Source organism: Frieseomelitta varia, unplaced genomic scaffold (assembly GCF_011392965.1).
Source record: "Frieseomelitta varia isolate USP_RPSP 00005682 unplaced genomic scaffold, Fvar_1.2 scaffold_562, whole genome shotgun sequence".
NCBI lineage: Eukaryota > Metazoa > Arthropoda > Insecta > Hymenoptera > Apidae > Frieseomelitta > Frieseomelitta varia.
The window spans coordinates 59553-85317 of record NW_025110326.1 but is presented as its reverse complement, the minus strand read 5'-3'; the positions used below and the strand labels follow the sequence as shown (position 1 = coordinate 85317).

Sequence of the window (25765 nt, the reverse complement as noted above, 5' to 3'; positions counted from 1 at the left end):
GTAAAAATTGTCCCTTTCCAAACTGAAAGCAACGTATCTTCTGGCAGTTTGATTAAGAGGCTATTTATCGAAGTTCCCTCGATGAAAAGGTGGCGAGCGTCAAAGGAAAAGTCGGCAAAAACACGACGGCGAAGCACAATCCCGTGAGATCATTTTTTCGCCGCGTAGAGGCCTCTTCATCGGTGCCATTAGGCTCCCTGTGACCGTGGAGTTAAGTGGAAGGTCGAATTAAAGGAAAAGGTCTCTTCTGAGGTCGACAATCGAGGGAAAATGTATTATAAACTGGATCGGAAGAAGTAAAAGGATATATATTTCCAGAAAGTACGGGTAGTTCAGTGAGGAAAAGGTTGCAACTTCAGGATTTTCCCTCTTGATATTTTTTTAATATCAGAAGTTGAAGTGACGAGCAGTTTCTCGGAGATACCGGAAGAAAATGTAACCGTAACTCCATTGAAAAAGAAAGAAGAGTATACAAAAAATCGCAACTTCGAGACTTTTCTCTCTTTTTACGAACTCTTGGTATATTTTTTTTTTTTTTTTCTTTTTTATAGAGAGAGGTCTCGATTGAAAAAGAAAGAACATATATATGTACTCCAGGAAAAGGAACTTGTTGCATTAAAATTTTTCCCCTTTTTATAAACATTTGGTATTTTTTAATAGGATCGATAGAAGAGCTGTTCGAATAATTTATGAACGATATGACGGATGTATCGAGGGTATGCCAACTCCTTGTTTTTCTTATTTCTTGTTGACGCAGAAGAGCGTCCTTAAATTAAAATATGCCGAACTGAATGATTCTACGAATTTCTGAATGGCGAACGAAACGTTTATAATTTGAATGTGTGCACAGTAATAACGCTGCCTGAAAGAAAAATTCTCAGTTCTGTTTGTAGTATATTAAGCGCTCGTTTGAACCGGGAGCTTCAAAAGACGATTGAAAAAAAAAAAAAAAAGAAAAGAAAAAGGAACGCGAACGCGTACGTGAGGAAAGACAAACGAAGGGTGAGAGTAAAGCTTCGAGTGGAGAGAAATTAAATTTCTAGAAAACGGCGTTGTTACGGATGAAGTGAAAAGCTTCCTGAGAAAGGATCCATTCAATTTGAAAAGTCTCTGTTAAATTCTTTTAAAAATGCTCTATTGTCTATTAAAATTCGACTAAAATTGTATCAAATCATCAGATGTAAATATTAAAAGTGCCAGGTGTGTCAGTCTTCAAGTCAAACGAATTATTATATTATTATATTATTATAATTTTATCTTGTCATATATTATTATAATTTTATCTTATTATATATTATTATAATTATTAAATTATTATAATTTTATGTTACTATATATTATTATAATTTTATCTCACTACATATTATTATAATTATTAAATTATTATAATTTTATCAACTGAATTATTACGAAATGTATATCTACTTCATGCATACACGTAAAAGGAGCAAAATTCTTTTCTTTTTGAGAGAAAATCAATCATAAATTCAGACGTAATAAATATTTGAAAAGAAGAAGAAAATGAACGTTCCAAATTAAGATGAGTAAGATAACCTAGGGATAGATTATTTTCTAAATGAAGAAAATTCGATAAAACTGTCCAATCAACTAATAATAAGAGTCGAATGGAGAGATTACTTGAGAAAATTATATGTACTAAGTAAGATGGTTGGATTGAAAGACGACTAGATAACATTCTCTCTCAGCTATATCTTCTCGTCGAGAACTCGTTCAAGAACTCGTCAACTCGTTCACGTTAATGAACTTGAACTTAATGGTAGATTCGCTAAAAAGCGAATGGAATGGGTCAGAGAGTCACTTGGCCTTGCCAGCGATCGTTTCATCCATTCATGGAAGTCACTTCCATCGATTCACCCTCAATCTTTGTGTCGAGAAAGAACTTCTTTTCGACACTTAATTATCTGACGCTTGAATCTTCAAGGGGATGTTCACCTCTACCTTGGAAAAGTGAAAGTTTAAATAATTAATAATAACAATTTATATAATAATTTAAATAATCTTGTAGAAATTTATTAGTATTTCTTGAACTGATTTTTATAGTTACATTACTAGAAATTTGAATGATAAATTATGTAAACTGAATTTATAATGACATAAATGATAAATTAAATTGGTTAAAGGAGTGAATTGTCGTGAGCAGAACAACAAATTGAATTAATTTCTCTGTTAAATTTTAAGTAGCCAGGCGATTGTAGAATTATTTTTAAACAAGCATTCTTTTTCTATTAATTTAAATAATGTCAGTCTCTATCAACTTGGAACAAAACTCTCACGTCTATCCGCCATCCAATAAAATCAAAGATTTTAAAATACTCCAAATAGGAAGCAATAAAATTAATTAAAATATACATAGTTCTATTGAGAGTATTAATTACCTATCAAAACCAGAGATGAGTGAAAACACAGAAACAGAAGGAAATACAGAGGGAGGGGGTGGCGTGAAACTCGAGGAAAGCAAATGCTACGCGCAGTTACGAAAGACGAGGCGTATTATGCAAGCCAATCAAAGTGTTCGTTTCATAGTGATGGTCAGGTCTGTTGCAAATGCGAACAATTCGATAACGACCAGCATAAACGTTATCTCTAACGTTAACGACAGATTACGAAACCGCAACGTAAGAGTTGAAACCGTGTCGCTCCTATATTTTCCTCTTTTCTGACAATTGAGCCAAAGCTGTCTACAGCTTTACAAAATAGAGCGTTGTCCCTTTTCTTCATCGAAAATCATTGATCGACTTGATCTTCTAATTCTGTCCTATGCTTGAAATTTTGAAGTTTATATTTATTATTTATATTTATCATTTATATAGAAAGTTCGAGGTTAGGCGAAGAAACGAGGAATGTCCAGTTCGTTTTTGCGACAAGTAGAATTGCAAAACTATTAAATTTGAAAACGTTTCAAATATCGAAGCTGAATTTTCTTAACAAAGCAAATGAAAATTCCCCAATTTCAAAGCAAAAACGTTTTATCATCTTGCTTCGAGTGTGAAAGTCGAAGCTTCCGCCTTGAAAGTATAAATAATAATTTGTCGCGCCGATAATCACCGTCGTTGTCAGAATTTTTCGTTCGGCGTCTTTCCTTATTTTTGTCGTTAAAGGTCGTTCGAAATCGTGCGTAACAGTACCTGATTTGCGTCACTATAGAAAGGGCGAATGACGCGAGTTCTGCAGTTTCTCAACTAGCAGGGAAAGTAACTGCACTTTGTATGCTTGATTTTCTGCTGATAACTCGAGATCTTGCCTGGAAATTGGAACTGCAGAGAATTTTAACAACGTTATCTCGAGCGTGAAATCATTCCTCTCTTTAACACCGTCTGGTCTGATCTTCTTTGACACGTTCTGCTGTTAAATTTCCCCGGATAGCGTTCATTTTTAAGTCCTCCATCATCGCTGTTTCTTCGCTGCTACTCGAAATTGAAATTATTCCTTTTTCAAGATTTTTTAATACAATATTATTTAATTTTTAATCTCCTGACGTTTCTCTTTTGTTTCTTAAATATTACTTACTTCTTAAAGACTTTTGTTTTTTAAATATTACTTATTTCTTAGAAAAGAAAAAAAAGAAAAAAATACTCAAATGACTTGAATCAACTGGCTGTTTCACCACCGAGTTGAATTCGAAGAAAATAGCCAGTACCTGGAACATAAATTATCGTTAATATATTTATTCTTGCGTAGCATAACGTGTTATTTTTCCTAGAAAGTTCGAGTTTCCTTATCGTCAATTGAAATTCGCTTGTAACTCATTCGTAGGAATGTATTCCGTTTGTTTGTTGCTTGGTGCACGCTTCAAGTATTCGATTTGCTGAGATGTCTAACCGTGGAACAGTAATTATGATATTTTGACATTTAAACATTTAAAAGTAACATAACATACGATGTAAATTATTCGCAAATATCAAGGACGTGGTGAAATAAAAACGAGGAATTTTTTTCGTGAATTTTTGTCATTTTTCGAGGCAGAAAAATAATACTCCTTTTTGTCTCTTTAATCTTTATTTTAATTTATTTTATTATTTCATTTTAACACTTTATACGATTAGTTGTTAGTGCTGATTTATTTTCGACTTTAACAACTATAAATTACTTTAAAAAGGAGGATTTATCTTCGAAGCCAGTTTAAACGAGATAAACAAAATAGGTGAAAAAGTGTGTCTCAAAAGCGACGAGCGGCTTGCAATCTCCTCAGAGTTAAAAAAAATAGATAAGCAATAGTGTTGCTAGAAGAATCGTGACAAATTTAAAATTCCTAAAGCTCTGCTCAGTTTTGTGAAACAATAGAACCTTTAAACGTTTAAAACGCTGAGCGAGCCTCGTCTGTAGAAACACTATATTATTGAAACTCTAATTTAGAGAGAAACAAATTATGTTTATTTATATTTATGTACGTGAGATTGAACGGAAAACTAACAACTGACAGAAAGTTGGTTGACCAATAATCGAAGCGGTTGTGCTCCATTTCATTTACAATTAGATCTCCATTTTTCGTAATTAAACGTAAACGTTATACAGCTGTTCTCATAAAACGCTTGGATTCGTTAATTGAACTACCAAATAAAACGACCCGCTCTTATTGGGCCGCACGTGTCTTAAAAATCTCAAGGCCCCTCGAATTGAACTCGACAATAGATCCAATCTTTTCATTCATTTCGGCGTTGACAACGAGATGAACCCTTTTAAATAGGAATTCTTCCACAACTTGAGAGTTGGACTTTGGAACATTGGTTTCAAAGAATGGTTTAGGAAAGTTCCATGACTTCGATTATTGCAAAGAATGGTTAGGAAAGTTCCATGACTTCGATTATTGCAATTGAAATGAACAATGAAACTTTCGGCGTAAAAATAAAACAGCATTACGAGCTTCAAGCACATTAATTTGCAATGCTCGAACTTTTCAAAATTCTACTAATCTTTCACGAATAATAATCCTCCTAAAATTCACACTATTTACAATAATGTAACAATGGAACAGGTGGGATAAAAATTTAAAAGATAAATAAAAATTTAAAAGATAAAAGATAAACTTAAAAAGATACAAATGAACGATATGAAACGAAATGGAACAAAAGTATTGTAAGGACAAGGATTTCTAGTAGATTTCGTAATGAAAGTTTGAAGACTTCTTAAACTAAAATATCAATTGAAAATTAAATTCCAACAATAATTTTACCAATTGTAAATTAAGTGCCGGGAATCGTCACAAACAAATAATAATACGGAGAGAAAATTACATAAATATAAATTGATAAACAAATAATCCAACGGAGAGAAAATTACGCTGCGTTTTCACAGAGAAATTTTACCTGAACTTCTTTCATTATACGGTTTATATCTAGTCCCGTCCTCTCGTCACTCTTCCATCTTCATTCCTTCTTCAATGAACCGGTTTGGAACTTGTCCTCGTGGCTTCTGGTAATTCTCCGGCTGACCAGCCAGTTGCTCTTCGATCCGCTGGGAATCCCGTGGCTTCCCATTGCTCTCAAGGTCATCAGCTTCACGGCAAATAAAACCAGAAGTGATAGTTCTCGCAGAAGTTCAGCTTCTCGTGACCAACTCGGCACTCGCTCGAGACTTTTTGTTGGTTGAAAAGAAAAAAAACAAAAAAAAAACAGCCACGATGACAGAGGTTGCAATTAAAAGTGAAGCAAAGTTATATATTCAAGAGCGAAGTGTTTGTTCGTAATAATCAAAAGAAATTTCTTAATATCTCCTCTTAACCGCTGACCCAGCATACTTTCCACTATTTAACACTAGAACTACCAAAATGACCATTTGAATATTTTTGTTATATATTCTATAGATACGAAACCAGTATATTTTTGAAGACTCGAATGATCCTTCGTAAAATATATAAATAAACGCTTGTGCAATTTGTTGTACTGAAGATTTCCTGTTTTATTTATTTTTATAACGTCTCCGATGGAAATTTTATGCTTTGGTCGTCGGTAATTCTAGTGTTGGAGTGAGATAACCGTATTTTATTTTACACTCGACGAAATCAAAAAATGGAAAAATTTCTTCCAATTTCGCGTACGATCCTCTGGGTCTCCTCTCATTAAGCGGTTACACATACTAACGTTGCGGATATTATTTACGTACGTACATACGTGATACACTCATCCGTGGGAGTGTTGCAACGCTTTTACGCACATCGAAACGTTTCGCTTCTTTTTATTCGTTAATTAATTCACGCGGCCGAAGGTTGCCGCGTTTCAGAAGGAATCGATTCAGGATTACGAAACGTGCATGCACGTGCTGTCCCTTGCCTGTTTTTCTTTTTCTCTCGCGTTGTTGCAAATCCTTTTGCAAGCCTTACTGCGCGGCACTGAACAGTGTCATTAATCGAAATGATCGTCGCTGCTCGAAATTTGTCCTTTTGTTTCGTTCAAATTGACACTTTGGAATCGAGGCTATGATAAACATGTTACACGCAGATGTTGCATGTATAATTGTAGATTTTAAGTAATTATTATTATTATTTTTATGTATTTACAAGTCAGTACGTTTAGGATTACAAAAATGCTCAAACACATTGTGGACATTTTGATATTTTATTAACACTCGACTGTCATGACTATATTTGGCAAAAATTTTATGTATACAGAAGTTGTACGATATTTAATGCAACTATCTATATATTTAAATATATATTTCAATCATGTTAATAAGCTTCGATATTCAGTAAGAATTTAACACTTATTTGGTACTTCTGTTCTCTAATAATTATTATCTGGATAAGATTATTGTTCATGACGTACGTAGATCAATCTTATTATGAGTGCTACTGATATCAGATTGTAGTGTCAAAATAATATTCTGTCCTTCAAAATTGAGTTCCATTCTTTCATTCGTGAGAAACTTCGAGAAAAAGAACAGTATATATCCTATATATAGAATTGTGCAAATATTGTGCAATTATAGTAATAGTAGAGTTAATTATATTTATAGTAATAGTATATTTACTAAATCTACTATGTTTTACTAAATTATAGTCAATTATTTTACTATTATTTTACTAAATTGTAGTAAATTATTTTACTATTATTTTACTAAATTATAATAAATTATTTTATTATTATTTTACTAAATTATAGTAAGTCATTTTACTATTATTTTACTAAATTATAATAAATTATTTTACTATTATTTTACTAAATTATAGTAAATTATTTTACTCTTATTTTATTATATTTACTAAAAAAAAAATAGCAATTTCGTACCTTTTAAATATAATTATTTCTAATCGGTCTCGTGTCACGATGTCTATAGTCTCGAGTACTTGTTCAAACATCCGCATCAAAGCATTAAGCCAAGCAATAAAGTTTCATCTTCGGCCGTGAACATTAGAAGCTCGTTCAATCTTTCCGGAATTGACACGTAATTTTGTCTGTCGTATTTAACTTTAAATATTTTCACATTTCTCCGAAATGCTTCATGTTCAATAAATCAGATTTCGCAACTTCTGTTTTGTTTTCGCGAACCTCGGTTTAAAACGCTTTCGTGTCGCTAGATAGTAATTAAAAAATAATCACCGTGTCTGACCCATTTCTGGTTTTCCCCGAATTATTGTTACATAACAACGCGACAATAATTGTCGAGAAACAATAGGATAAATAACATTTTTAGAATTTCATACTTTCTCTTTTCTCATATAATTATTATTGTTATTAATATTAATCGTTTAACTCTGAAATTGTGTAATTTTGTGATGTTTTTTTCAATTTCAAAGCTCGACGATCGAGTAATTTTCACATAAAACAAAAGAAACGCGATATTCGATGAAGAATTTGTCTTGCAGCATGTTTGCTAATCATAAAACGACTACAACGGAAACTGTGTTTGTTCGTCTTTCCTTTCATTTCGCGTCGCCTTCGACAAATTTCGCGCTCCAATTTTTCAACGAGTAGTGCCAACGACTTAATCTCTATATCTACACGTGAAACCAAACTTCTTCTCTGACTTTTTTTCTCTAAAAAGGCTGATAAGGTAAACTCGTGTTAGGTGAAGCATTGTTTATAGCAGCAATTACGAATACAAATGTTTTCGTCTAAGTGTGGAGTGCTCGAAATACGAGGAAATCCCGTTATCGGAGCGATCCGTGCAGGATTTTTGGAGAACAATCAACGATGAGGTATCTTTCCACGATCTTGACGCTTGCATGCGTTATTTCGACGATGTTTATAATTCCGCGTTATCTTACGTAACTCAAAATATTATCGTTGGCTCGTCGACAACTGGATGTAAACAAATTATGTATCAATAAAATCTAGAGCACGCGATTTTAGTTTGCATTTGACATTTTCCTCGATACAGAAAATTGAACTCTAAAATTGAGCAGATCGCGATATTACTATTATTATTATTATTGTCGTTGTTATTGAGAAATTTTATTTTTTCGAGAGCTGAAATATTTTTCGAAAGCTAAACTAAAAATGTTGACTGGTGTAAAACGAGCATGAAAATTGATTGGTATATCATTGTGAAGAAATTTTAGTGAATAATCGAATGAAAGATTGATGTAATTTAATAAGAATAATCGCAAATGATCGATGGTACTTTCTACGAATTTGTACGGCACTCGTTTTATAATCATTATTTCGCTATTTTCGGCATAGAAATTCAGATGCTCATATCTGATATTTTAAACCTTCTTATCTCGTCTCGATAATAATCTTCTGTGGAAACATGTTCTAGATACAATTGCCTGAAATGATGAAATACGTTCAATTGATTCGCGTGTTCAAGTGTTTTATTCATTTCACAAGTCGAATTCAGAAAGTTGAATTAAATTATTAGAATTAAATCAAAAGGGAAAACAACAAGTGTCTCAGCCAGAGCCTTGATATGATACAATATTAAACACTTGTACAAAATGCTGTACGAACATGATATTGATTGCGATGTATGCACAATGTTGAGTGGCAAGTAAATGACGAAACGAAAATTTGATGCATATTGTGACGAATATAACGTTCTGGCACCAATTAAAGATACAAGAAACGAAACTGATCATCATCACATCGACTGTTCCAGTTCTACATATAAAATGATTTAATTCTTTTTTTAAATCTTTATCTAATCGTGATAATTAATAATATCTCGTAAAGTATGGCGAACGAATCAGAAAAACAGAAAGATGTAATAAATCTTAACGATTTAACGCTTTTATTGACAAATCTTAAGAACGATACACACACCAGAGAGTTAGAGACAATTTCAAATTTACAGAAGATCATTGTTTCCGACAAGAAAAAAATCGCGTTACGTATTAACCGAGTTTCAACTTCCGGTTTGTACCGCTCGTGGAAAGACTTCTTTGTTTTAATCTTTAGACGCTAAACTGTACGATTTTTCACAAGCATTTTCACATTGATGATATTTCCTTCAAAGTCGCTTTCTTAATTAATTTCCAACTTAAATACTATAATTTCTTCTGACGACATAAAAATTGTACAAAACAGTGCATCCTTTGAATAATAAATTAAAGAAATTGAAATAAAATATTAAATAAGTTACTATAAAAATTAATTGAATAAATTATTTATTTATTATTATTATTAAGAATTTTTGTCATTCGATGATGTTAAGCTTAATTATCAGGAAGTATAAAAAGTTCAGTAAAATTCAAAAATGTTCTTGGTAACTGGTAAAATATAATTAACTATGATAATATATAAAATATCGAAAGTAAAGTATTTATTATAATATATAAAATATCCAAAGTAAAGTATTTATTATAATATAATATAGTATTATTATGATATAATATAGTATATATATTATATATAGTAGGAGATTTTTATTTAAGTTTCTTCTTTTTTTTTTTATACTTTAAAATTTTCAACTTCCCTGCATTTCTCGCAGGGAATTTTAAAATGCAAAATTAGATAAATGTTAAAAGATATATAAAATCAATTAGTTTTATCAATTATCATTTCAGTGATAATCTCATACATAATTTATCATCAAAATCCTACTCTTTTAGTTAATTTTATCAATTGTCTACCGTCTTCTAATTATAGTCCTAACACAAATACAAGTTTGCATGAAACTCTGCTAAATAATTAACGTCTCTGAGAATTAGGGCGAAGCGCAATTTCAACGGAGAATTTTTTAGCCAATTTTGGAGAGACATTTTGATGGAATGCGCGCGAAATTCGAATTTCGTTTCATTTCCACGGCATTCTATTACGCAAGAACGATCAGACAAAGAGATCTTGCAGCCGCGCGAGCAACTAGCAATTCTCCTCTTTTCAAGGGTATCAGGTTTCTGAAGTCCTTGCCTTTGACGAGACTTCGCGTTTTTAAACCTACAATTTCGCGAATACATCTCATTACTCGGCGAATGTTCGCCTCGAATTATCGATTACTTTGTTTCTCGAAAATCGAAAATATTGCCGCGTCCTTTCATAATTAGAGGACTGTTGGAAGGATATTGAAAGAATCGGCTTGTTTCGCCGCTTGTGAAATTAAGTCAACAAATAATTAAATCATTTTTCTAAATTCTAAATAGATATCTTATTGCAAGTTCTCACTTGAAATTTATTTCAACTTTGTCACGTTTTATCTATTTGCAAATTCGTCAACGCGTGCTTTTCTTCCTCCTACCAGATTTCAAAGAAGTACTTCGTAAATCATATTTCGCAAATTCTTGCGATAGCTCCTGCTTTGTGATAAATTTTTATTAAACCTCGAACTCACATACTTCGCTGAACTTCAAATCCTACGTGCTCCGATATTTCCGAAACTCCTTCCAAATTAATCTCTCTGCCAAGAGTTTGATCGAAATCATTCTATTCCTTTCAAAACTATTGGTAACAAAAGGATTCCTGCCACTCGTGATTGCAATAAGAATAACTACTATCAAAAACGACAATTTAACCAAAAAAAAAAATCACTAACAAACGAGTCGTCTAACCAAACGCAACACATTTGCAAACTTATCAACTACAATCATCTAATCGCTCGACATCGGACGCAGCGATACTGTGTGAACGTACACTCACCTGCGGTGTCTCGGGCTCTCTTGTCGCGTGAACGTTTGTCGAACACACGCGACACGGCGCGAAAAAGCAGGAAGAAAAAGGAAGGATTGACGAGTCACGAGGAAACCCGGCGCGACGAAACGCGACGCGAAGAGGCGAGAGCGGCTACGGAATCGTGAAATCCCCGGCAGTTCTCCAGTGACGTCGTCGAGTCGAGCATTTACTCGAGACGTGATGATCTCGGGGGGCCAAAGGCGTCGTCCAATGGCCGTAGACACGAGGCTGGTGGGGCTCGGGTCTTTCGTCTGCACGCGTCTATAAAGCCTCGCTAATTGTCCACGGGGCGAACAGTCGATGCGTGCCCCGCTTTTAAACGACGATGTAGCCGCGCCGTTTCGAGAAATCGCGCGTGCCACACCAAGATCACTGTCACGAGATCGAGATCGAGCACGTGCACCGTGGAGAGCCAGAGGTTCGCGAGAGTCGTTCGCGAGAGATTCGTCGGCCATTCTTTCTTTGGATCCTCGCCAGTGAAAGGACAAAAAGGGAAAAAGGAAACGAAGGAAAGAAAAGAAACGAAACGAAAAGCCGCGATATCTTTCGTTCGAAGTCGAATTCGTCGAGTCCGAGAAGAAATCCTTCCGAAGTTGGTGCCAAGTGAGAGAAGCTGGGTCTTCTTCTGTTTCTTTATTCTTCCTTTTGTGACCGATTCGAAAAAGTTTCTGCGGAGACCGTGTCGAGATCTGTGATACCGTGTGTCGAGTAAAGTCGGACGTTCCTCTTGAACAAGTAGAGAAAAGGTAAATGTGTTTTGTGAGTCTTGTTTTATGGTCCTTGATGATCTTGAAGGTATTTGGGCAATTACGTGTTTTGAAATTTCGCTATAAATATCACGAAAAATATATATACAGGTATAACTTGTGGGACCCACTTCGGGAGCTGATTGTACAGCTAAAGATAATGAAAAAAAGTCATATAAATATATCTCCTATCTGTCTTCGTTTATGAGATACAATGAATTTTCTGTTTTAATTACTTTTACAAAAGATGCTCGAAATGACCACGTTGCATTTGAAGACAAGCCTGCACGCGTCTCGTCATTCATCTGATTACTCTCTCTATCGTTCCTGGTGTTTCTCGAATTTGTCGAAAGCCTTGCTCTATTCTATTTCTATAGTATTTCAGCATGTTCAATCGATGTTGCGTATACAATAGATTTGTCCCCACAAATGAAACTCTAATGGATTCAGATCAAACGAGCAATAGGACCTCCACGATCAATCCATTTATTTGCAAAGTGTCGATTTAAAAATTGCCTAGCCACTCGGCTAAAATGCGGCAGAGTTCCATCATGCATAAATCGCATACGAAGTCTAATATCGTCTGGGACTTCCTCTAATATTTCGTGTAAACGCGTGCTCAAAAAAATCAACGTACTTTGTGCCCGTTAAGTTTCCCATCAAGAAAAAAAGGTCCAATTAAAATTAAAAATTTATCAATTATTCCTGCCCATGCGTTTAAACTAAACTGGTGTTGATGTCTTGAATGCACAATAACGTGTGGATTTTCTTCATCCTAATTATGATTATTATGAAAATTGAATATACCATCCCTGGTGAAACTAGCTTAATCAATGAAATGTATGGTAGATTCGAAACTCTCTTCACGTTCACACATTTGCAGGAACCAAGTACAAGAAACGAAAGATATCAAGTAAGTATTATTTGTAAACAAATAACGCTTACAAACTATTGCGGTCTGTGGAAAGAGAGGTCGGACAGAGAGTTTGCTCTGTTTATAAAATTCATTATATCTTATAAACGAAGACAGATAGGACATATATATTTTCATTATTTTTAGGCGTACAATCAGCTTCCACAAGTTACGAAACACCCTGTATATATGTTTCTTCCATTGTTATATTTGGTGATAATATTTTCGCTTCTTCTTTTTCCATATTTTGTCGACAGACAAGTATGTAACCTTAAATTTTTGAGCAGAAGAGTACGTTTGAAGATTTGCATCAAATTTTTGCCAATATAATCGTGATACACGAGTCTAATTCTAGCGTTAATAAACTTTTTTAATGTTTCGCGTATCTTGATTGATTTTTATTTATTATTTCGCCAAGAAACAAAAAAGGAAGATACTTCTCGTTCTCGTTAATGAAATTTCGTTGAATTTCCAAATCACGAGTGAAGCGGAATTTACAGTGAATTATATATATTAACTTGGACATTTCACGAAAAGTAAACATCATCTGACGAAAGAAAACCTTGACTCTCCTTTTCGTTCCAAGTACCATTTCTTCGTGACTACTCGGTCCCTTTATTTCATCTCACGACGAGTTTTAATTATAATCTGAACGCTAATAAGTCTGTCGAGATAACGAGCATCGTTAGACGTCACGAGTAATAATGATCTGTTGCACGAGATTTGTATTTACTAGATGACCATTTTCGACTTTAATGTTAGGTCTTCAAAATAGAAGAACAAATATGTTTATTCGTATCCCAAATATATTAATGTAGAGCGAATCATGAATTTTAATTCGTATATTATTTGTTTCTATCGATAATTATTTATATTCGTTTAATTTGTAATATTTCAATAATTATCACGAACAATTTTTGCATGAACTTCGTCCACTAATTTCAGTGAAAAGAAACAAAAAATATAGAAAAAAACAGATAATAAAATAATATTTGTAAAAGATGTGAAAATGTCTCTTAGAATTTCTTGAAAGGCTTCAATATGTTACACGTCAGTTTCTCTCTCTTTAGTTGATTCAGTTACTGAGACGTTCGTGCTAGAACAAACAAGAATAAGTGATTTGTTAAATATTTCTTAAAAACTGTGTCTTGTTAAGCACAAGATATAATAGACTGATGATAATAACGGAACTTGTATATACTATGAAAATATATCGAGTCAACAAATAAAAAAACCATCGTAAAGTCCTTTAAGAATCTTTCTTTGTGAAAAAAAAAGTATTGATAATTTCACATTAACGTGCTGAAGATTAAAAATATTATCGACTTTAGAATTTCTGCTAATCTCTGTCAATTTTAATTTACAACTCATTCATTCTCACACTGATCGAAGAAGAGAAATATTCGATTTCTTAAGACTTTGACCTTCTTAATAGACTAATTTCTGTTGATTTCTTCATTCTAATGTCATCTGACGATCAAGTTGTATTTGAAACGGGATAAATCTGTCTAATCCAAACCTTTCAAAACTTTATAAAATACGAGTTCTTTCAGAAACAACTGATAAATCCGTGGTAAGAACCTGTTTAATCTTTAAATAACACGACTTGTTTGAGTCAAAAGTTTCTTGACAGTGCCATTCAATCTTGAAACAAAAAAAAAACAACTAGACCAGTCAAAGTATAAGATTGGTAGCAGGTTTTTTGTTTCCGTAATCACTAAAGGTGTACGAGTCTTTTACTTTTATCTAGACAGAAACACGATTGTTGAACTGCAGCTGTTGAAGCAATTTTATATTTTTGTACAATTGAAAAGATTGTACGAACAAAGATAAAAACTTGTTTCATTTATGGCTCAATGTCATTTATACGAATTTCGTGTAAATAAATCCACAAAAGTTTCCCCCTCCCTAATATTATTGTACTGGATTAGATTAGATAGATCTTCTCATCCTCCATACATACTGCTTCAAACATAATTGCTAATATTAAATAATGGCAATTACCAGTTAATTAATATTAATATTAAATAATAACAATTTAATGGCAATTACCAATTAATTAATATTAATATTAAATAATAACAATTTCCTTACTTCTGGCAATAATCTGACTATGAAAATACTCAGCTAAGCTACTTGTCACATAATAATTTTGCTTGTTACAAGACAGAACAGAAAAAAAACTAAAAAAAAAAAAACTAAAAAAAAAAAAAAAAAAAACAGAACAAAACAAAAGAAGAACCACATGAAACAACATACGATATATCAACATGAAAATGCTCTTGTATATAAACATACGTTATTTACATATATATATATATACTAATTTATCGTCAACATCGACAAAACTGAGCAACTTCAACCGAGATAATCATTCAGGAACAGATCGCGCAGAAGCACGCATCAGCGCGCAGCTCGTAGCATCGAAAAACCGATCTTTCCTTCGATCGAAGTAATTTATCCAGCTAGACGCCAATTAAAAATGGAGGCTTGTGTAACGATCGTCATAACTCGAGCGGCGTTAACGATTACAGGACGATCATTCTTCATCGATCGCATGGGGGGGGGGAGCTATGTCTGTTACAACACAGCGAGGACACGCCTAACGACAGTTATTACATCCTAGAAGAATTAATTAACGAGCAGGGTCGCGGCTAACAGAGATCCGTGCAGTTTGCACGCGTGATTCCTCGCCGCGGGGCCCCGTGGTTTCTCTCACCATCGAAACGATCGGGGAAAACGAACGCGATCGAGCCATTCATTGGAATTCATTCGATGCACGTGAAATATCGGGAGGCGTTTAACCACGCGTAATAACGTGATAAAGTGGAACGATCGTTCGACTTCGCTTCTAACGGCAGCCAATCTTCCCTATGATCGGCGAAATGAAGAGGAGTGACACTACAAAATATTCGACGCTCGAACACTTTTGTCTGTTGATTCTGTGAGATGTCGTTTTCATTTTGAAACGATTTCAATTATAGAAAGAATTTTAATTATAAAAGAATTTGACAGTTTTCGAGGGAGTTCGAGAGGCTTTTAAATTTTAATTGTAAAAAAATTTTGATAATTCGAAGGAATTTGAAAAGCCTTGTGACGAGAAATATTGCAGCGTGTATTTTGCATAAATTATCGGCACGATGTGACGTTGGACGAAGTCTGGAAATATAGGAATTGCGAGATGGAGGACAGTGAAAAGGACGCGTGTGAATTTTTTTAAAGTGGAAAAATGCGCGTCACACGTATTAATTTAGTTTGATTATAGTTCAACGAGAGATGTTCAGATAGAAATGCGTATTATTGCACGCTTCGCACGCAATCCGGAAATCAGCATTAACTTGGTCGATCATTGTACGACGTAAACAATTTATCACGAATGGCTACTTCTTTGTCGAAGAGAATTCTTCGTACGCAGTTACTATTAAAATAATTACGATTCTGCAATGATTAAATTATTTTGCATGTAATTTACTTTCTTCGAGATATTGGATCGAGTGTGTTAAATAGTTCTTTCAATTTTCTTATTTCGTATCTATCGTATATGTATACATATGTGTGTGTATTCTTTTCAATTAAAACAGTTGAAAATTTGAAGAGTGAAGTACTAAGGAATTAAAAGATTTGAAGATCCGACGATCCAAAAACTCGAAGATTAAAAAATTCGAATGATTCGTAAATTCAAAGATGCGAGAGGTGTGAAAATTTAGAAACTCGAGGATTGAAAAAAAATCTGAATGATTGAAAAATTGAAGACTCGCGAATACCAAACTGCAATTTAAAAAAAAATAATCGCCATTCCGCGCCAATGAGAATTCTTCTATGCAAATTTCGCCATAGAAAATGGCTTGGTTACGTCACAGTTCCGTCGATATTAACGAACATCAATTATAATAGCAATAGTAAATAACATTCTAGACTTACGAAACATTTATACGCGCCACACTTCAATCATCTCGTTTTCGTTTAACATTAAATCTTCTACAAAAAAAAATTTCGCTAGTGACTGAACTAGTAACTAATAATTAGTCAAATTAATACTATAAGAAACTTTCGAAATATCAACGAGCGGAAATACTATCATATAGTTAAAAAAATGAATCGATCTTTCAATGCTATAAAAGAATAAAATATATATTTACTAGAAAATTGCTAAAAACTATTTATTTATTATAAGAAGTTATTACCAAATTTTTGAGAGAGTATATACATTTGCAGATTTGCTTGAAATACCGATACAATCATAGTTACGACACAGTGCCAGTGAAATTTCAAAAAATTTCGTACAACACAGTAGGCATATTCAAAACGTTCAGATACTTCTTTTAAACTACATTATATGTGCTCCAATCTTTTACGAAATGAAGATATTTTCTCTTCCGTCTCGTTGAACTGAGAAATATATACAGAAATCTCGAGCGAAACGTACAAATGATATTTACATAAATATTTCGTCGAACGAAAACATGGTTACACAATTCGGACTTACGATCTCGCGGAGCCGATTTAACGATCGATGTAATTTCGAAGCGATTTGCAAGATTAAGATCCTGATCGAATGAATGTAAATGCCTGGCGCAAATATCGCTGCACGATGCTTGATAAAACGAGTCCGCGTAAAAGGAGATTTCTCTTCTCGGGGATAAAAAGATTTCTCTCAGAGGACGAAGGCGGTTGGAAAAAGCGTTTAATTGGCGGCAAATTAAGAACTCAATTACGGAAGGAAGCAAAGCTTTTCGCGCGTACATTTTATCATGGAAATGGCTGATTTCAACGTTGACCTTCCGCGATTAAAATGAAATATCGTCCTTTAACGATGCTGCTTTAACCAAACCAGTAATTTTTGTAATTACACTTTTGCTAATGAAATCGGATCTGTTGGAAACTCATGGCCGGATAATTTCTATAATAATCGTTCGCCAACGAATCGTTGTCAATTTTTGTCAATCAGCTTCGAAGATAATTAAAATTGTCGTTGTGGCTTCTTGACTCTGCAGGTCTTTGTTTTTTTCCACAATTGAATTAAGTCTGTAAAAGAGAAGAAGCGTGTATAATGTTCGTCGTTCATGTCAAGATAAATAGGAAACTGGCAGGAAACAGTGCTTCGTTATTTAAATGAATGTCTCGCGAGATTACGCGTGATACATTTTATGTCACACGTTGTAATTTTTCTCTCGCAAAAGGCACAAACGATGCTTTGGCAATGATTGTTTACGTTACTCCATTTTCATCCTTTGTACAATATTCGTTTTCTACTCGGAAAAAGATATTTAATGGAGGAAGAATTTATTCGAGGGACACTCTAATTTGGATTATACGCGGAGTATTATGCATTTAGGTAAACTCGGGAGTTGAAAAAATGTTTGCCCAATAATAACACAAAATAACGAATAATATGATAAACTTTTTAGACAATTCTATTCCTTTGGCAGTGCCCGCAAAAATCTTAAAATACGTAAAATTCGCGTAAAATTCTTCCTCACAATTTTATTTAACAATCCTAATCATATCCTAAATTCTAGTTCGTTTCTCACTTGCGGAAAGAGGCGAATAAAAAAGAAATTTATTTATTTAAAGGACACTCTAATTAGAATGTACGGGCGATTGCAACGAATAACCTTGCGAAAATGGTCAAGGCTCTTTCTTTCTCTAGTAAAAATCCAAATCACTTTTTCCCAACTACATCAACAATATACTTTGTTCCGCCTTGAGTGCCAGCCTTTGCCCAAGATTACATCGCGTCGACCGGCAAGGAAAAAAAAAAAAAAAGTGGCATAAAGTAGACAAAGTATCAAAGTTGCTTTCATCTCGACTTTACATCTCATCCTCCTCGTCCGGTTTTCAGCATTTCACCTTGAACCTAGGGTTAATGAAAAGATGGCGACACATTGTTAATCATGAGAAACTGTGGAGATGATTTTAATATCTCTATGTATAATGAAAAGAGAAATCCAACGGTATTTGGATGATCGTAGAAACCTTTTGCGAAGTTAACGATTTTTATTAATATTAAAATTTAGTGTTCCAAAGGGTAGTTCTACTAGATATAGTATGTAATATAATATAATATAATATAATATAATATATTACAATAATTACAATAATATACTTATAATATATTATAATATATACCTACACTAATATATATTATAACTATACTTATAATATATTATATTATATTATATTATGTTGTATTGTATTGTATTATATTATATTATCTATATTACATTAGTATATTTATATTATTATTATATAGTATATATAAATATAAATAAAGTATAATATAACATAAATAAATATATTTATTTATATACTATATAGTATATATATGTAACATATATTCATATAAATTCGTGTTAAAAACTGAAACCTGAACAGAGAACTATTTCACATGTTAATTATTCTATTTAAAAAATTGATGACCTTCGTATCTTGATGAAAAAGCAAAATAACATAAAACTGATGAACAGTACTATATGTCTCCGTGCAACTTCCATCTGAAACATTTTTTCGTACAACAGATATTTTATCTGATGTCGTCACGTTACGAGACTCACCCTGTATTCAATCCATCTTGAACTGCAATTCAAGGAAAGTAGGTGATCGAGGATCGTTGATTCGCAGAGATCGAGATAATGACAGTCATGGTGGAGTCGGTGAAAGCCGAGGAGGGCGAACGTCCGAAGATCGAGACCTTCGACGACATCCTGCCGTACATCGGCGAGGCTGGCCGCTACCAATGGTTCCTTTTCATCGTGCTGCTGCCATTCACCTTCGTCTACGCGTTCCTCTACTTCACGCAGTTCTTCATCACGCTACTGCCAGCTGAACACTGGTGCACCGTGCCAGAGCTTAACAACCGGAACTTTACGGACGAACAAAAGTGAGCGAACGTTTTTTCTTTCTTACAGAACGTCGAAATAATCGTGAAACGAACGACAATGTTTCGTTATGCTTGGAAGATAGAGTAGATTGTATTCAAATATTGTCGATAATTATAAACTGACACAACTTTGTGAAACATCATGACCGATCAATTTGGTCTTATTTTGAAGTATGAAGCCTCTTTAACAGTTTCGAATTTGTTTCTTTTTTTCAGAAATGTCATGTAACAAATGAGAATATAAGGATATTTTTCTTTCGAAATTTGTAGAAATTCAAAATTGAATGTGAAAAGTTTTCTCCGTAATTACATCTATCATCAATTTAAAGGCTATCACTTGGAATTTGTTGTATGATTTTTCTTTTTCACCATTGAGGATTAGGATTGAACGACAAAATTCAAGAAACTCTGACATTTCGTCATTCAACTCTAATATTCCAAGTTTAATAAAATGGTGAAAAAAAATCGAGCAACAAGTTTCTTTAAGAGATCGTTGTAAAGAAAAGATTTCGATCTTCAAGACTATGATAGATCTAAATGAAATGAAATAAAATTTTTTAATGTTTTTACATTCGTCCGAATTCTTATAATTTTCAAAAAAAAAAAAGGTTCTTTGAAAAATCATCTTTGAAAAAACCGAAGTCGACAGTGACAAAATAGAGGCTCCGTGCTTTAGAATGATTACTTATTACGGAGTTACATTGATTTAAATCATCGACAATTTTTCATTGTCGTTGGTACAGTATCGATCTTCATTCTAAAAGTACAGATTTGAAAACTTGGAAAGATCCATAACAAATCAATGCACGCTCTCGTTGGAAATTCCGTTCGGTGTCTACAATTGATCACCTTCAGCAAACGGACGGATTTAATACATAGTATGTATTTCTTCAAGCCATGCGCGGCAACCTCTTCGCGAAGGCTGATTCATTTTCAAAGCAGGTCGTAATAAATATTCTCGTCGAGAGAATCTTCCACTTGTACGGAAGTTTCATTTTCTCAGCGGTGATAACACAGCGTATCGCGCGCAATTTGTTTCTTTTAATTCACGACATTTGCGCGACACGGCTGCTCGTTAAATCACGAGAATCCTTGGGAAAAAATTCATTTACGAGGTTAAAATTTCTTTTACGAAGCAGCCATCAACTTAAAAACAAGTTGTCTTGTTACTGAACACTTTCGTTAGCGTTGCTAACCTATTAATAATTATTATTAATAATTGTAGGAAACAATTTTCTACAATTCCGTATCTTCAGAAATCCTCATAAACATCAGTAGCCCACGAATAGTATTAATTCACATCCGCAAGAGGATCCCGAGCATCTCCTGAGCTAAGGGAGCAGCCATCAATTTAAATAAGTTGTCTTGTTACTGAACACTTTCGTTAGCGTTGCAACCTGTTGATAATTATTATTAATAATTGTAAGAAACAATTTTCTATCTTCAGAAATCCTCATAAACATCAGTAGTCCACGAATAGTATTGATTCATATCCGCAAGAGGACCCCGAGCATCTCCTGTTCTCGCCCTGAGCTACTCGATTATCCAAACTATCTTATCCTACCAATTAATTACTCCTGTAAACGAGCTTCCACGATGTTAATCAACGTCTTTGCCGTGTATATATCTTATTTCAAGAACCGCAAGGAATCGTTCGGCGGGAAAACAGGGAGACGCAAGCTCGTGGCTCGTTTCCAACGAATCGCGGTTCGCGATTCGGTTTCCTTGTGACGTGGCGAACGAGGAAAATCGTGTGGTTTCCCACTGAATCACGCTTGACGCTTTGTAGATCAGTGATTCTTCTGACCGATCGGAGGCTCGCCGGAAACCAGTTTGCGGTCAACGACCCGCAGATAAATTCTAGACGCACACGTGTTCGGCGAACTAGTCGTTAGACTAAGAAACATTTTCTTGTTTCGCGCGATTCCTCGTATCTATCTCGCTTCTGGTTGCTTTCGTTTGATTAGAAATAGACTCATCGAGACGTGCGGCGATTTTGTAATTAAATCTTGAATCATAATTGATACCTAGGTGTACAATTGGGACCTTCCAACTTTTGTCTCTCTATCTGCTTTCTTTTTTTTTTTGTTGTTTCATTCTCTTTTTCTTTCTTCTCGTTTCTACGTGTTTTTCTCAGCCAGCTGGATTTAAAACAACATTTATTTAGTATTATTAAGTTACAGAAAAATTATTATGTTTTATATTTAAAATTGTCATCTACTATTCATTATTATCAAAAAATTCGTTTGTGTCTGTCTGCAGGTGTACGTTGCTTTGTCTTTTCGTTATTTTAGGAACGAGGGATTTAATTTAAAATAAGAAAATTATATTTTGAGCGATTCTCGATCAGATTATATATCAAATCGTATTTTTAGAAGCACTTGTTACATTATCCTAACATACATATCACTTATTATGTATCAACATGAATATCGTGTTGCGTTTTATTATCGTATGACAAGTGCAATCAGATTTAGATTAAAGACAGATAAGAGAGGTTATTCTCGATTTTTCACGTTTTTATATCATCTCTGTTCTTTTATTACTTTTCGTACTTCCCACATTTCCTTTTAATCCCCAACGAGAAAAAGTATAATTTTAGCCCTCTTTTATCTTTCATTACTCGTTCTTGTTCTACTGAATTCTTTCGCGCTTTTGAATTAAATAGAGAGAAAATACAATTCACGTTTTAATTAAAATTATGCATACCTGCATAGCATCTCCGTAGATCACTTTTCCAATCTGTCCTCGTTTCTATTTGGAGGGCAGAGAGACCAGACTGAAATTACTCTTTGAAATATGGTTTTATCACATTATTATTTCTGGCTTTGAAGATTTTTGTGTCCCTTTGTCGTTTAGGATCAATATGTCGATACCGCCGGCATCATCGGAGGAACTGAAACTAGAAGGTGCGACTTGGTTCTCGCGATGTAACATGTACAATGTGAATTACACGGAGATGTTGGACAAAGGTGTTACAAAAGCGGATCCATCGTGGCCAGTCCAACCGTGTCAATATGGATGGACGTTCAATCACACGATGATACCATACAGATCCATTGCTGTCGAGGTAAATTTGCATGAGACAATTGAACAATAATTTCTATATCCAACGACCACTGTCGTTATCGTTGTTTTTAAGCAGAACAATTGTCACGTATTCAAAATTTAATTTGATTATGATTTAACAGTACAGTCGCTTGGTATTTATAATTGCAATTCATTGGCATCTCCAATCTTTTACTATCCTTATTGCTATTTAACAATAAGTCCTATTATTTCCAATTTATTGCTAAAAAAATATTTCTATTACATACTAAAATATTATTCCGTTAAAATATATTGTATATTATAAAATATTATTCTATATTAAATTAATTTTTATTAAAAATATTATTCTTTTAATATTATAAAATATTATAAAATATTATTCTATATTAAATTTATTGTTAAATATTATTCCGTTAAAATATATTATATATTTAAAATATTATTCTATATTAAATTTATTATTAAATATTATTCCGTTAAAATATATTATATATTATAAAATATTATTCTATGTTAAATTAATTATTAAAAATATTATTCTTTTAACATTATAAAATATTATAAAATATTCTGTATTAAATTTATTATTAAATATTATTCCGTTAAAATATATTATTTATTATAAAATATTATTCTTTTAATATTATAAAATATTATAAAATATTATTCTATATTAAATTTATTATTAAATATTATTCCGTTAAAATATATTATATATTATAAAATATTATTCTATAGCGTGGCCAGTGGAAAACTGAAGGGCTCGAAAGAGTCATAACTTGTTCATTTTCACTATTTCATTTTCTCCTTTCATAGGTTATAAAAAAAAAAATACTGGAAAAAATCCATTAATTACATTTCCAAATGAAATAATAAAAAATTTACAAAACACGTGTTATTATACAAAAAAAAAGTTATTTTTGTTTTATATCATTCAGTGATCACTTTCAGTGACCTTGTATTATTACTAAAATCCGTTTCTGTTATTTCATTATTAAAAGAAGAAAAGTAGCAAAATCCAGGAGAAAATCGTAGAGTTCCTGAATTCCAAACATATATATGTCCACATAAAGCACTATGCGAATAATTTGTCCTCTCACCATCTCTTCTTCATTCTCTCTTTCGGATGTTGCATCAATTTTCTACGACCATAAAGCCGCTGGTCATAAAGCATCGTCCCGTTTCTGTTTTCAGCTGGAGTGGGTCTGCGATCACGCATTCCTCGGCTCGGCGGCACAATCGGCCTTCTTCGTAGGCAGCATTCTTGGAGGCTTAATATTCGGTTACATAGCCGACCATTATGGCAGAATTCCAGCGTTGATCGCGTGCAACACGGTGGGCTTCGTCGCGTCCATTGGCACCGCGTTCTGCAACACTTTCTGGAGCTTCTGCCTGGCGAGATTGGTGGTTGGTTCCTCGTTCGATAACTGCTTCAACGTGCTTTTCATTATCGGTGAGTCACAATCGGGATAAAAGCGAACGATTATTAAGAGGATAACGGATGCCGGTGGAAAAAAAAGAAAAAAGAAGCGCCGTAATTTACGATTTAATTGCACCACACCGATGACGATTGAGTTTTATATAACGATTGTAACACGTGTGTTTCTAACGAACGTTCGTTGACCCGTGATATCCTGTTTTAATTGGAACGTTGCGAAAGTTTTTTGTCCTTTTGGATATTTTGTAATATGAAATTTTCTTTTTTTTTTTTTTTCCTTTTTGCAATTAAGAGTTCTGCACACGTATTACATTTTGTACATTTGTATATTTGATTTCTCATGTGCGTTATGATATTTAATTCTGATGATTTCGTTAGAATTTTGTGGTATCGACAGTTCGGATCAAATTTTATTACTTTCGTATTAAAAGAGAAATATGAAAATGTCAAATGAAGGAGTGAAATTGACAGAAAATTTGAAAAGACCTCGACAACGGTGTAATTAAAGTACGATATATTATTTAATTACACTTGCAATATATTATTATCAAGTAACATGAATATCATTTCAGTAATCGAATATGTCGGACCGAAGTACAGAACTTTGGTGGCGAACATGTCGTTTGGACTTTATTTCGCGGCAGCCGCGAGCCTTTTGCCTTGGATTGCATATTGGATCTCAGACTGGAGGATCCTGAGCATGGTTACCGCGTGTCCTATGGTGGTCGCGTTCATAACACCATGGATCGTTCCCGAAAGTGCACGGTAATCTTCTTTCTAATTGAAGAAATTCTTTCACGTAAATTATAAAGTATACGATGAATGTTTCATCTTTCGATTGTTTCCGGATTTGTCGTCGTTTCTTGATTTCTCATTTCTATTTTACAACGGAGATCTTGAAATATCCTTAAAAATCTAAATTAGACAGATTAGACAAATTTCCTAATATCTAAAATCCTTAAAAATCTAAATTAGACAGGCTAGACAAATTTCCTAATATCTAAAATCCTTAAAAATCTAAATTAGACAGGTTAGACAAATTTCCTAAAATCTAAAATCCTTAAAAATCTAAATTAGACAGATTAGACAATTTTCCTAAAATCTAAAATCTTTAAAAATCTAAATCAGGTAAATTAAATCAGTTAAATTTTACCCAAGAATATAACCGAAAATTCCGCCAGAATTCTTCAGTCTCATAAATAAAAGAACATCGCAACGTTTTTCTCTTAACGAGACGCTGCAGTTTTTCCTGTGCTACGTAAATGATTGATCACGTTTGAAACGAGTTCGACAATATTATATACTTACACAGTACTATACAAAGTACTATACAGAGATGTACAAAAAACTTGCCGACATTAAACGTTGATCGAGATGATGATTTTTTTAGAGTTGACATTTAATAACGTCCGTGTGTTTCATTTATTCTCGTAGTTGGTACATAACCAGTGGCAAGATCGACAAGGCGATCGAGATGCTGAAGAAATTCGCTAAAGTAAATGGCAAAGAGGTGAAGCAGGAAATATTCGACGAGTTTGAGAAAAGTTGCAAGTCGTTGACCGAGAAGGATCATCTGCATAATCAGTACACTGTGCTTCATCTCTTCAAGATGCCGCGGCTCGCTCGCATTACTGTCATGCTCATCGTTTATTGGTGAGTTTGACTTTTTTATTATTA

General features: G+C 33.5%; 1 protein-coding gene across 3 annotated transcripts in view; it reads left to right on the top strand.

The window, feature by feature from the left end:
* The window catches only part of LOC122533908 (carcinine transporter-like), a 54073-nt gene that overhangs the window by 23155 nt on the left and 5153 nt on the right, over positions 1–25765 (top strand). The window contains exons 1-6 of one of the 3 annotated variants that reach the window (XR_006307796.1): positions 11341–11806; positions 19341–19599; positions 22459–22669; positions 23845–24103; positions 24661–24853; positions 25523–25741. Coding sequence is in view for 2 of the 3 variants with exons in the window: in XM_043664058.1 (XP_043519993.1) it covers positions 19352–19599; positions 22459–22669; positions 23845–24103; positions 24661–24853; positions 25523–25741 (1130 nt within the window). In the remaining variant the exon portion in view is untranslated. Of the gene's footprint in view, positions 1–11340; positions 11807–19338; positions 19600–22458; positions 22670–23844; positions 24104–24660; positions 24854–25522; positions 25742–25765 lie in introns of those variants that run through there. The other 2 variants (XM_043664057.1, XM_043664058.1) reach the window with 2 other exon arrangements.